General features: G+C 50.4%; 1 protein-coding gene across 1 annotated transcript in view; it reads right to left on the bottom strand.

Moving 5' to 3' along the window:
• GALNT12 (polypeptide N-acetylgalactosaminyltransferase 12) overlaps positions 1-12657 on the bottom strand; it is a 35542-nt gene extending 22885 nt beyond the window's left edge. Inside the window, exons 1-2 of the mRNA XM_004581173.4 lie at positions 12202-12657; positions 561-730 (exon numbers count right to left, since the gene is read on the bottom strand). Of these exons, the coding sequence (XP_004581230.2) occupies positions 561-730; positions 12202-12581 (550 nt within the window). The 5' untranslated portion in view covers positions 12582-12657. The remainder of the gene's footprint in view (positions 1-560; positions 731-12201) is intronic.
• Between the last annotated feature and the right edge of the window lie 1871 nt (positions 12658-14528).

Consider the following 14528-nt stretch of genomic DNA (forward strand, 5'->3'; position numbering starts at 1 on the left):
TCCCCTCATGCACACTGAGTGCCCCCTGAGGCTCATGGCCCAACATGCTCTGGCTGACTTCATGGTGGACATGCCCATCAAGTCCCTCCCAAGCCAAGGCTCTATGGGTGGGCATTGCCCCCATCCTTGCCCCCACCTCTGTGCTCAGCAACAGTGACCACTCTCCACGCAGCAGGCCAGGGAGCTCCCCATACCAACCCTGATCTTTTTGCACCCCCTAACGCCTTCTCCTGGCTCTTGCTGAATTCACACTGAAGCCCCAGCCTCTTGGGGTGACTTCCCAAAGCCCTATGTGATCTGGCCCTGGCCACGTTGCACCCTCACCACCCCAGGTCACTGTCTCACTGGCTGGTGTGGTGGTCAGTCCAAGGGAATTTTTTGCTCACTATAGTTGCTGCGTTTCTGGGGTCTGTGTTGGTCATCCCAACGTCTCCACTGAGCCCAGGTGGGATACAGGCAGCCTGTCCTCAGAGGGCCAATCCCACCCTCCTACATTCCCCTCTCTCCTCGAGACACTGCCACAGAAGGAGAGGCCTCCCCAGAACCCACGCTGGGACTACCTCTATCGCTGTAGTCATCCACCAGGATCACCTCCTCCAGCAGGACATCCGGGGACGTCTCAAGCACGCTGTACACTGTCCGGAGGAGAGTTGACCAGGCTTCGTTGTAAAACGCGATGATGACAGATGTCTTGGGCAGGTGATCGTAATCATATTTCACCTCCTTGCACCTGCAGAGATGACACACTTCAGCATTTGAGAGCCCAGGACAGGCTAGCACTGGGGATCAAGCCAGACCTGTGACAGGGGGAATGGGAGGTGACCTGAAGCAGGTATGCACTGTGTGCCACTAGGAGCTTCCAGAAGATTCTAAAAAGGTCCTAACCTTGATGCACAACAAGCTGTGACTATGGGGTGCTGTTTTGAGGCTTCAAAGCAGTTTTTCAGATTTAAGCCACACACAGACTAGACTGATCAGAAGGGAGGGGGTAGCAGCTCTCCTATGTGACCACCCATGCCAACCCTGCTGTAAAGCTTTGCTCAAACTACTCCATCTGCCTGTAATGCCTTTTCTTTCCTTCTCTGCTGGCCAAACACTCTGCCCTCTTTTGGGGCAGCTCAGCCCTATGTTTCTCCAGGAAGTCTCTGGACCCTTCTTCCTGGCAACTGCCACTCACCACAGTGTCTGGCTCCATGCCCTGTTTCCCAGAGACCGGCTGAGCCTGTGCTTCACACATCGGGAGCACTGACCTCCTGGTATAGAACTATGGCCAAAAAGAACATCCCAGAAGGACTCTGCAAAGGGCACAGCCAGGAACTCAACCTCCCTTCTCCCCAGGGCGTCATTATGTGGCAGCTGTGGGTTGAGGTGGGGCTAAGTCCTGATTGGCAGTGTCAGGAACCAATGTGTTCCCTCTGTTTAGAGGTGTGCAGGTTCCCTGCTGACAGCAGAATCCCTGGTGGGCACAGGATTCCACCCTCACAGCCACTGATGATAAGCTCTCAGCAGCGGCACCAGAATAAGCACAGGGTCTGCTTCCTGCGTATCAGTAGGAGGCAGCCAAGGGCAAGATGCAGGAGGAGCAGACACAGCCAAGGAAGAGTCTGAGCACCGGGGGCTGACCCTCACTGTTTGAGAATGGGATACCCTGTGTTAGTGCAGCCAGATCACCTGGGCAGCTAGGGTGAAGCCTGCTGGACAGAGCACAGAGCGGGAGGCACAAACATCTGACGCCTGTGAATCATGAGCCCCTTATCAGCCAGGGACTCCCCCGTTCCTGATCACCTACAAAGTACCAGGTAGACGAGTCCCTGTCCCCAGGGAGCCTGCCCTCAAGGGGCCAGTCGGTTATCACCAAAAGTGATCCATGCCAAGAGGAGCACCCTCAGCCAGGCAATCCCAGAGGGCCTCTCTGAGGAGGTGACATTTGGGATGACAGTAGAATGATGAAATCCAGCTTCGTGAAAAGCCCTTCCCGTACACAATCACTTTTTGTTCCCTCCCTTTTTATTTTACCATGACAACTTTGAAAAAGTAGAATAAGAAACTCGTGGGGATCCATCAATAACTCAATGCATGGTCAATCTTGCTTCAACTATGTCGTATCCACTTCTCTAAGATTCTTTAAAAAGAGACTCCAATATACCACAACATCTATGAATATTTCAATACTTGAAGCAGATTGGTCTAGTAGTTAAGACACCCACATTCCACATCAGAGCATCTCACATCTCAGTTCTGCCCCCAGATTCCAGCCTCCTGTTACTGTGTACCCAGGCAAGCTCAGGTCATTGAGACCCTGCTATCCATGTGGAAAACTTGGATAGAGTTCCCTGCCTCTCAAAGAAATAAAAATGGTAAGAGTGAATATAGCTGGAGAAATCCGTTGTTATATATATAAAAACAAATGTCCTGTGCCTGGCACAGTGGCCTAGCGGCTAAAGTCCTTGCCTTGAATGCCCCGGGATCCCATATGGGTGCTGGTTCTAATCCTGGCAGCCCCACTTCCCATCCAGCTCCCTGACGGTGGCCTGGGAAAGCAGTCAAGGACGGCCCAAAGCCTTGGGACCCTACACCCGCGTGGGAGACCTGGAAGAGCTCCTGGCTCCTGGCTTCAGATCGGCACAGTTCCAGTTGATGCGGTCACTTGGGGAGTGAATCATCAGATGGAAGATCTTCTGTCTCTCCTCCTCTCTGTATATCTGACTTTACAATAAAAGTAAATAAAACTTTTATTTAAAAAAAATCCCGAATTTGCAAACTGTATCCCTGGATTAAGGAATGTCTTTGTTCTTGGAAAACATGCTGAGGTTACACACAGCAAGGACTGCACCTCTGGATCTGAGTGTGTGTTCTGGTGTTGGGGCACACAGAGAGGGCACACACAGATGGTAGCGGCGGATCTGAGTGGAGCATTTACAAGAGTTTGCTGTGCCTTTCTTACATGTTTTCTTCTGGTTCAAATGCTTTCAAAGTAAAAATTTAACACATAAAGAAGAAACAATGTTTACGTAATGAAATTCTAGTCTATAGATACATATGAGCTGAGCATCCCTAGCCCAAAAACCCAAAATGCACTAAAATCCATAGCTTTTTGAGGGCTGACACAAATGCCACAAGTGGAAAATTCCAACACCTGACCTCAGGTGATGGGTCATGGTCAAAATGCATGAATGACAAAAACATTGTGTAAAAATGACCTGCAGGGCCCGGTGCAATAGCTTAGCGGTTAAAGTCCTTGAATGCACTGGGATCCGATATGGGTGCTAGTTGTAATACCGGCAGCCCAGCTTTCCATCCAGCTCCCTGCTTGTAGCCTGGGAAAGCAGTCGAGGATGGCCCAAAGCTTTGGGACCCAGCGTGGGAGACCCAGAAGAGGCTCCTGGCTTCAGATTGGCTCAGCTCCAGCCATTGCAGTCACTTGGGGAGTGAACCATCAAATGGAAGATCTTTCTCTCTGTCTCTCCTCCTCTCTGTATATCTGACTTTACAATAAAAATAAATCTTTTTTTAAAAAATGACCTTCAGGTTATATGTGTAAGGCTTCCAGAAAACATAAATGAATTTCATGTTTAGACTTGGATCCCCCTGCCAAGATATCTCATTAAATAGATGCAAAAACATAATATAAAACACAAATACCAAAACTATCTGAAATTTGAAACATTGATGGTCCCAAGCATGTCTGAACTGGGACGCTGAACCTGTATCTGAATCTTAGGGAACCTTACACATGCTCTCCCCAGTCTCATTCTTTCCTCACCCCTGCCAAAACAGTCCCGCCCTCCCAAATATAACACATGGATGTGTGTACAAAAGTACTCATACGTGTGTCCACAGTATTAACACCCTGGATACTAGGCAGAAAGCAAAAACCTGGGTGGTGGTGCTAAGCTGTGCCCGAGGAGCCCCAGAGACCACCGACACCTGAAGAGGGAAAAAGATACAGCTGACACTAGAAAGCAAAAATCAGGATGGCGAAGTTTTCAAAGGAAATTCACTCAATGTGAAGAACCACCTTCACTTCGGAAACTGCATCCTTACTGTTTTGGGTCAAAATGTATCTCTCCTCTGTTCAAACAAGTAGACCCAGGGCGGTACGTCAGCACTTTCTGTCTTTCCACTGCCGTGTGAGATCAAGGGGATTGGGCAGCGGACACTGTGCCAGAACGCCAATGAGAGGACTTCCTCTGGGTCATCACATCATGTTGAAACCTCGCTTCAGCAACACCCACCCAAAGTTTCAGTGTTCACCTTCTTGGGGGTTGGCACTGTGGCACAGTGGGCAAAGCCACCAAGTGCAATGCTGGCATCCCGCATCAGAGTGCCTGCCGGTTCAAGTCCCAGCTGCTTCACTTCCAACCCAGCTCCATGCTAAAGAGCCTGGGAAGGCAACAGATGACAACCCTGACCCTCATGTTGTGGGAGACAGGGATGAAGATCCAGGCTTCTGACTCGGCTCAGCCCTGAATACCCTGAAGCTAGCTTACTGTCAAAACTTTCCTTGTAACACTATTTATAACAGTAAAAAAAAAAAAAAAAAAAAAACTGTAAGTAATATCACTGTCCAATAAAGAGAAAAATTCTAACACAGCTGTATGAAGAAGTATAACACATCCATCAAAAGCATCATCTTTAGGCCATCCGATCATAAAATACCGTGATTCTAGCAAATTCAGTAACAGTCCAAATCTATAAGTAACCAGTTCTATAAATAACAACATGTGTGCAAGTGTGCTTACCCAAGCAATAAATAGAATATATTACATTTTATCTCTGTGAGAGGATTGCTAGGTCTTCTATTTTCTGTGTATTTCAATTTTACTTTGTAATGTCTGCCCTGGAGAACTGCTTACAGAAGCATGCAGACTTTTTCCCATCACAAAGACAGATTATTTCGGTATAGTTCAGTCCTATTTCTTTAGCTCCCCGTAGATAGCAAACACTCCCACTGAGCCACAGCTTAGCATGGTGTTCCTCCTCTTCTCTCCGCCAGGGACCATCTGTGCTTCCTTCTTCAAGCCTCCCTGAAGAAGCTCCACACATTCTCCCAGCATGACTGTGAGCTTGCCTCACCACTGTCTTCTCTGGCTTGTGAAAGCTGTTTCTCCCTGGATGAGATAAGGCAGCCCAGCCCTGCTCCAGGCTCCATCTCTCCCTTGGCTAATCCAGCAAGGGTTTGTTCACTCGGTTACCTTCTCACAACCATCTCCATGTGACACTGACCGCTTCTCTTTTTCACTCTCTGTTGTGCTTATTTATTATTATTTTTCTTGCTCTGTTTTTTGTTTTTTTCTTTCTTTCTGTTATTGTTGGGTTAGCTTTGTTCTTGCTTCTCTAGTTCCTCGAGTGGCAGCGATAGGTGGTTTCCTTGAAATCTTCCTGTGTTTTTTGCACTGCTGTTGCTAGATTCTATAGATAGGGTGCTATTCTCATTTTTCATTGGTCACAATAAGAAGCCCAGAGCTAACTTTGATGCCTTACCCTAGTGAGACACCCAAAGGCTAAGTTCCTGGTGTATGCCTGGGTTTTTGGAGGAATGGGTTGTCTATAAGTTGTGTTGGTACCTGTGTTCTCAGCATGGTTTATACTTACAGAGCTGGAAATAACAGTAGCAGGATAGAGCGCTAGCCACAGGGCAGGCAGCGAGCTAAACATTTTACTGGTATTATTCTACCCACAAGTACAACCCATGTCTGTGCATTATACAAAAGGAAGTGAACTGGCTGAAGGGTATCATGACTGCCTTCCCTTGGTACAACAGGCCAAGGAGACTGTGTTTTACCTGCCCACTCCTTTCTCCTTTCCTCAGAGTACTATAACATGTTCTGCATCAAGAACCACGAGTCCCTGGAGCCAATGTAGTGACATGGTATATTAATCCTCTGCCTGTGGTGACATTGTCATTACAGGCACAGGTTCATGTCCTGGATGCTCTTCTGCTCCAGCTTCCTGCTAATGGTCTGGGAAAGTGACAGGATGGTGCAAGGCCTTGCGACCCTGTATCCACATAGGAGACCCAGAAGAAGCTCCTGGCTTCCAGCTTCGGACCAATTCAGCATGGCTGTTGTGGCCGCTTGTGAAGTAAACCAGCAGATGGAAGATCTCTGTTTTTCCTTCTCTCTCTGTAACTCAGCCTTTCAAATAAAAATAAACTTTGCATTAGCAGAAAGCTGGATCCAGGAGGGGGAAAAAAGAAAAGCAATAAACAAATAAATAAGTCTGAAGAAATAAAAGCAGGTAAATTTGTAGACATAAGCTAAAAGATAAGAAAATGGAACAACACAGTTGGAAAAACTTACGGCAACTCAAAAAGTGGAAGGAAAAGATGAAGAAAAGCCAGTAAATGATAGAAAGCATGAAACAAGGTAGAAATTGAATTCAAAAGTATCAGGAAACACCAAAAATATAAATGGGTATAAATATCTAGTTAAAAATTGAAGATGAAGTCTTTTTTTAAGTGATAACAACAACAAAATCAAACAGCATACTACTCAAAAATAACTGAAAGCCATATGGCTACAAGAAGTGAGTGCTTAGCCTGGCAGTTGGGATGCACATAACCCACACTGGGTACCTGGGTTCAATTCCTGGCTCCAGCACTTGACTCCAGCTTCCTGCTAATGGCAGACCTGGGAGGCAGTGGTGATGGCTGAATAGCTGGGTTTCTGCCACCCACGTGGAAGCCTGTATTGTGTTCTCAACCCAGGGCTTCAACCTCAACTGCTGCTTCTGAGGAGTGGAAACGCTCTTTGCCTCTCAAATAAATTAAAGCTATACATTTTTTTAATGGACACACAAGAAAGAAATGGGTTGGAAAAAGGGCATCATGAAAATATAACTGCAGGGAGAGGAGACCAGCACAACGGCTCAACTGGCTAATCCTGTCTGCAAGTGCTGACACCCCTCATGGGTGCCGGTTACCATCCCAGTTGCTCCACTTCCCATCCAGCTCCCTGCTTGTAGCTGGGAAAGCAGTAGAAGACAGTCCAAAGCCTTGGGACCCTGCATCCACATGGAATACCAGGCAAAAGCTCCTGGTTTCAGGTCAGTTCAAATCTGGTTGTTGCACACATCTGGTGAGTGAACCAGTGAATTGAAGACCTCTGTCTCTCCTTCTCCTATAAATATGACTTTCAAATAAAAATAAGTTTAAAAAGAAAGTACTAATTCAAGGTCAGCAGTGTGGTATGGCTGGTAAAGTCGCTGCCTGTGGTACCAGCAATGCATATGGGTCTGGTTGAAGTCCCACCTGCTCCACTCCTGATCCAGATCCCGTCTAATGAGCCTGGGAAAGCAGTAGCGGATGACCCAAATGCTTGGATCTGTGCAGCCATGTGGGAGACGTAGTTGGAGTTCCTGGCTCCTGGCTTTAGCCTGGCCCATCTCTCTACTGCAGCTATTTGAGGAGTGAACCAGCAGAAGGAAGATCTTTCTCTCCCTGTAACTCTGCCTTTTAAATAAATGAATAAACATATTTTGAAAAAAAAAACACTAACCCAAACTGTGAATTTGAAATCATGACTAAAATAAAACTAGCTTGAGAAGCAAAAGAAACATCAGTCTACTTTCCATGAGACATTTTTACAAAAATAGTGTTATTAGGGCAGTAGACCAGCAAACTATCCTTTCACCAAAAATACATACATACATTTAAAAAAAATCCTAGCCAGCCCCATTCCTGCCGACTCCAGTAAGACACACTTTCGTTGGAATGCTTATTTAGAGTTACCTCCTCACCATCCCAGGACCCAATCCACAGCACTAACAAGACTAAAGCCAGACAACCACCTGTAATGGTGGCTTCCCACAGGAGCACCAGTTCAAGTCCCGGCTGTTCCACTTCTGATCCCGCTTCCTCCGAAGGCATTTGGAAAGGCAGCGAGAGATGTTCCAAGTGCCGGGGGCCTAGCCACTCATGTGGAAGACTTAGGAAGAGATCCCTGCTCCTGGCTTCAGCCTGGCTCAGGCCCAAACTGTTGTGCCCATTTGGGAAGTGAAAACAGCAGATAGAAGATTCTCTCTTTCTCTCTGCCTCTTATACTTTCTCAGAAAATCTGCCTTTTAAAAATACTAACATGAGAACAAATGGTCAAAAAAAACACAAACACCTGTGTATTGGTTGCCTGCTTTCCTGGCTGGTGGGCTGAAGGATCTCCATATGGCTACATACATCATACACAGCAACCCCACACAAGCATCTGCAGAGCACACACGTTCAGGGGCACTTCCACTGTGCTTTCTCCTTCCTTTAAATATGTCAGAATGCAAATGACAACGATGTTACAGTGATCACCTCAGGATCCTCCCGTTCCATGAAAAGTGAGGTTGGCCCAAAATGTTTGGGACCAGAAATGGTTCATACCTGAGCTTTCACTCTTGTCAGAGTTTGGAATATGTGTGTGTGTGTGTGTGTGTGTGTGTGTGTGTATACACTAGGGAAAAGGACCCAAGCATAATAGGAAGATCATGCACTATATATGTACTCTATATACCCTATACACCCTATACATACAGCTTGAAGGCAATTGTATACAATATTTTCAGTGTAACCTGTGCTTTGACAATGGCCAGCCATGAACTGGGGTGTGCAACTTTCCATTTGTGCCATCACAAAAAGCTGCAACCTTGAAAGCATTTTAGCTTTTGGGGTTTGGGAGGTGCAACCTAAATTAGCAAGTATTTCCTCCTAACACACTTCCCGAAGATACTATGAGGTCACCCTTAGTGTCAACTGCGCTTGACCTATTATTCACCCCCACTTCCCTAGTTCCGGTATTCTCCCATGCCCTCAAAACCACCTTCCAAATTGTCTGAGTCAGAAATGTACAGGCGCCGACTCGGCAGCTTCCAGTCAAGATGGCACATCCGACTCAGCTTGGGTCCTGCCCCCAGAAATCCTGACATCACTATTCAGGAAGAGCCCTGGCATCAATACGTAAAAAAATCCCCCATGTCCACAAAACTCAGCCGCCTGGCTCTTCAGCTGGCTATCCTCTCATAGTGAAAACTCGCACTGCCCGCCAGGATCAAACGAGTGGAGTCTGAGAAGACTGCAAACCCTCTACGTAGTGTACCACCATGCAAGGATTCCATATCCCCATTATTTCACTCCTAAATGCAGCTCTGTAATGAACAGAAATAAAGCACTGCTCTCATCCGCTGGTCTCCCAGTTAAGAGTCTACACTCAAAGTTTCCTTGTTGGTCTAGCCCTGTCCAGCATGGGCAGACATACTGCCAAGCCCCGCACACACTGAGACGAACCAAACGATACCTGGGTCACGGCCGACTCCTTGCCCTCGGAACAGCTGTACGTGCTGCCCTGGGTGAGCCCAGGTAAGCACCTGTGCTCACATCTGAGCATATTCTCACCACACACTTAGCTGTGTACTGACCTAATTCCATACCTGGAAAAGTCTAGAAGGGTGCAGAGCAAAATGTTAACAATGGTCCTCCCTGGGTGCTAGGTTTATTGATGAGTACTGTCTTTCGTGTTTTTGTCTTATGTGTACAATTTTTGTAACAACAACAAAAACACTGAACCCACCCCAAAAGGGAGTTAACTTAGTAGCTAGAACCAGTCCTGCTGTGGGACTGTGGGCCTGGCCTTGGCTCTGGCTAGAATGGATGTTTCCTCAGGCCCTCCCCAGCTCTGCCATTCCAGCAGCCAATAACCCCCTGCTTCTTAGTTAGGCCCTCGGGGGACCCCAGCCCTGCACCAGGAACTCAGTCTGCCCTTCCAGTTCCCTAGCTTGACCTCAGTCCGTATAAATCATTGTCACCTTTATGGGTCATGGTGTCACTTTCTCCAGGTTTAGCCACTTGTTCAACCAGTCTGAAAATATTAACCGGATAATGCCAGCATAATGCACACAGGTTAAGCTGACCCTATTCGGAGTAGGATGATGATGATGAACTGTTATGCCACTTAAGTCTGGCCCAACCAGTACAGGGATCAGTTCCTTGCCCAGTAAGCCCACGCTGTTAGTGATTTGATAGCTATGTCAATTATCATGTGGTGATATGGTGCCAAAGATATAAAGAATTCAGCGCTACCCAAGGTTTCAGGCATCCATTACAGGTGATATGGATAAGGGGATGACATTACTGTATAATAAAAGAGGAGCCTAGAGCCAGGGTTGTGGCACAGCAAGTTAAGTGGCCATCTGCCACACCATGGACAATACCATACAACAACCACTTTGAGTCCTGGCTGTTCCATTTCCAATTCAGCTCCCTGCTATCATGTCTAGGGAAGCAGCAGAAAACAGCCCAGAGTCTTAGGCTCCCGCCACCCATGTGGGAGACCACAATGCATTTCCGGCTTCAGCCCAACTCTGTTACAGCCATTTTGGGGAAAGAACCAGTAGATAGAAGACCTCTGCCTTTCAAGTAAATTCATGAATCCTAAAAAATAATAACAATAATAAAATAAGAAACAAAATCAAATGAGGTGGACTCCAAGCAGGCCTTGGCGCTAATGATCACATGGAACTTACTCATTGCCTGGCCTGGTCAGGCTGGGACCTGCCCAGCTGACGCCCACCTTTCCCGTAAGCCAGACAACTACAGCCATGCATGCTTCGCTACAGGGCCAGAGCAACAGGCTTTCACACTCCTTATCATGCTTAACTTCCCTGGGTCCCTGCAACAGCAAATCCTGATAGAACACGGAGGGAGGGGAGGTAGCTGTGTCACCATGGAAACGGGATACCACAGCCCCACAGGTCATCAAGGAAATATTCACAACTTCCAACAATAAAGGAAGTTGGCTCCGGATAAGGAAAAACTTAGAAACAAAACCCTGGCTGGTTCTCAAATGTAACCCAGGTATGTTCCTGGCAGCAGGAAAAAGAAGAAAACCCTGGTGTGCTCCTGGGAGACTGTGGTGTTCGGGGCTGTGTTCCTTCCACCCACTTTCGCCAGAGCAAATGGCAGTCGGAGGTGCCACCTGGTCGGCTTGAATCACCCAACAGGTGTGCCAGAGAAGAAAGATTTCATCCCAAGGGAGTTGGGGCTGAGCCCTGGACCCTCGCCCACACTGGGCAGCCATGGGGTCTCAAGGAGCTAATTGTGCAGGAAACCATCCAGAGGGGAACAGGAGAATTACTGTCAACCCTGGTAGCTAGGCTCAGGTGGAAGCAATGCGGCCAGGTACAAGCAGATTCTCCCCAAAACAGGAGGGACAGCTCCTTCTGAGTGCATCTGGGCTCTACCAGCTGGGACAGAGGTAGGGACCCCTCCCTTGCATCTGTGACCTCCCTGGACACAAGGTTCCTAGAAACAAGGCCTACAGCCCTGAGATCAGCTCATGCCAAGCCTGGCAGCCCACAGAGGCCAGCTCTACCATGTTCCGGCAACATCACGAGTCCCCTCCAAGCCTGCTTCCCAGGTGTGGCATGGAGAGAAGAGGATATGACAGGCACCTGGTGCACCCAGCAGGCTGCCCCATCAGTTCCAACAAGGACTCTCTGAGCCTTGTTTGCTTAAAAACAATAAGGAAGACCAGGTGGGAAGGCGAGACAAGGCCAGAGGGCCCAGGGTCACAGGCGACAGAAGGCTTCCCCACCAGCCAGCAGCTCTACCAGGAACTAGGCCTGCCACCACTCTGGCTCCTGCACCACCCATAGAAGTGAACCCTGTTGGAGCAGCACCAGGAATGTCCTACAGCCACTCCCGCCTGCCTCCCTCCACCTCAGCCCAGGAATAAGGCTCGCACAGAGACGACAGACGAGAGACAAGCCTCTTGCCCCGCCTTCCAGCCACGTCCACCTGCCTGCCCAGTGCCACCCCACATCCCCTTCCCCATCCAGGTGCTTCCGTGGGTGGCCCGGGGAACACGCGTGAATGAATGGAGCCTGTGTCCCCACGGAGGAGTCGGGAGCTTGGCAGAGCACGCGGGGCAAGGGCAGAGTAGTGCCTGGAGCCTATGTCTTGGGTGCCTCCCGTTAAATCTGTCGGCCTGGCCCCCAGCCCTGCAGCACAACCACTTCACCAGAGACTCAATAACACATTGGCGGGTTCCTGAGATTTGCCTGGTTTCTCTTTTCTTAACTTGCCTGCCTCTGGAACGCTACGGGAACCTCCATCGTCTGCTCCCGAAGAGACCCCAAGACTCGTCGTGCCTGTGTTACCCAGAGACCCCTGCCCCCTCTCCACCTGGGAGAGACTGAAGCACCCCACCACCACCCGGCACTCACAGCGGGTTCCAGCGCTCGGGCAGGCGGCGGTGCAGCGAGATGCGGTCGCTGAGGTAGATGTTGATCTGGTGCTTCCGCACGCTCTCCTCCTGCAACCTCAGCTCCTCGCCCTGCAGCTGCAGCCGCACCGCCTCGCCCCGCGCACCCAGCGCGTCCGCGGGCACCGGCGGCCGGGGAAGGACCGGTTCACGCCGCCCGGAGAGCGAGGAGCCTCGGGGAGTCGCAGGTCTCGGCTCTGCGACTGCAGTATCAGCTCGGCGCCGCGCTCGCAATACGGAGCTCAGCCCGGCCAGCGCCAGCAGTGCCAGCAGCACCAGCAGCGCCGCCCGGCCCCGCCGCAGCCCCCGCGGGCAGCGCCGCCGCACCGCGAGCCCCAACATGCGCCCGCCAGCTGCGGCCAGCGGTCGGCGCCCCCAGGCAGCGGCGGCGGCGGGGGAGGCCGGGACCCGGATCCCGGAACCGCCGCGCCGCCCCGCCCCCGGCCCGCCCCACCTGCGCGCCGGCCCCTTCCCGCCCCGCCGGACGCGAGCGCGCACGGCACCCCGACCTGAGCGCACGGCTGAGCGCCACGGGGGCTTCCCCAACACCTCTACCACCGCGGGGGCTGCCCGGGACTCGTCCCTCTTCCTCCGGTTGCAGGGCAGCGTTCAGGAGGGACCTCGGCTGCCTGTGCGTCGGATCCCCGCAAGGCCCCGCAGGCCGATTCAGCCACTCCGCTTAGGGACTGAGAGACCTGGAGGCTCCTCGCTGCAGGCCCGCCCCTTGCCATTATACCCGGCGCCCCCGGAACACAGTCCCTTTCCTCTTTCCCCGTGTCCACAGCAGTTTCTATCCTTCACTCTGCAGAGGTCTCTGGATGAAACTGGCCCTTCCAAACACACGGCATCACACACGCCGGGCTCTCGTGTCCTGCGCAGGAAACCCGGTCTTGGCTACAGGTGTGTGTTGGAAAGATGGAAGGGGCTGCGGACTGCCTGACATACTTAACAGGGACTGGAGTGGAGTCATGGGCTAGGCTGTCTTTTGTGGGCTAAACAGAAGCAGGAGGACAAAAGCAAACCTCAGCAATGAAGTCTGCAAGTCCCAGCTCCAGTTGCTAGGGAAAGGAAGAAGGCTTACACCATGTTTTATACACACGGTTCCTCCTGCTTGAAATGCCTCCCCCCCCCAAACCCCTTCCCTTGCTTCTACACCCTGCCAGGAACCACTACCTCAGGGGAGCCTCAGCCACTCCATACCCTTTCAGGTTCGTCTAGGTTCCACTAGGGACACAAAACCAGAGACTTCCAGTGCACCACAGGGCCTGGTTAGGAAAGGCTGTGGTTAGAACAATCCTATTGGTTTGGGACCCACGCTAACGACCTCATTTCAACTTGATGGCATCCATAAAGACCTATTCTCCAGCAAGGTCACATTCCCAGGTGCTGGGGATGAAGACCTCAGTTAATCTTTTGGTGAGGAAAGAGTCGGGGGACAGAGACACCACTCATGCCATGACACCATCACACTCTGACAGCACTTGAACTGTTGAGTTCACACCCTGGCTGTGTAACAGGCAGGCTGTAAAAGACTTAGGAGTGTGAACTGTGGTCCAGTCATGATCCCAGAGCTTAGTATAGTGTCAGACACAGGCTAGATGTCAACGTGCTGGTTCTGCCTCGCTTGCAAATCACCTTCCCTGGAAGGGTGTGTTTGAATTTGCTGGGAAGGGATGTGATAGCAAAGGTACAGCCTGGCTTAAAGTCCCCAGAGAGCAAAAGCATGAAATCCAGGGCTGGGGTTAGGAGACTTGTTCTGGGCAGGGCCTCAGCCTGGGCTTTCAAAATCTCCCCAAAACTCCAGAGGACCATCCCGGAAAGTAGAAGGGAAGCTGAGTGGGTGGGGCTCCAGCTCTGCCCAGGAACCACAGCCTGGACATGTTTGCCTGCATAATCCCTTGAGCTTCCTTATAACCCTGCACTCCTCTCCCTCCCTGTTGACCCACAGGACTGGAAACAAGAGCAAACAAAGTACAATGTGCACAGCCACCACCACTGTTCCTGGGTGGAACAGGAAACAGGAGTGGGCAGGTGTAACAGGGCTGCTGGACGCAGGTCAAAATCCCTTTTCCTCTTCCTTCTCCATAGGAGGGGCCTGCGCTTGGTGACATACCCCGCCTCCCTTGCAGCTAACTGTGGCCCTGTGGCTAAGGGTGCTACAGATAGGTTATAAGCAGTGGGCTTGGATGCCTCCCCAGAGGACAGTGCCCCCCCCTTCATCTAGGGTTTCACTTCCTTCAGTTTCAATTATCTGGAACCAACCACAGTTCAAAAACCATATTAAATGGC

The sequence above is a fragment of the Ochotona princeps genome, chromosome 14 (assembly GCF_030435755.1).
Source record: "Ochotona princeps isolate mOchPri1 chromosome 14, mOchPri1.hap1, whole genome shotgun sequence".
In the NCBI taxonomy this organism is placed as follows: domain Eukaryota; kingdom Metazoa; phylum Chordata; class Mammalia; order Lagomorpha; family Ochotonidae; genus Ochotona; species Ochotona princeps.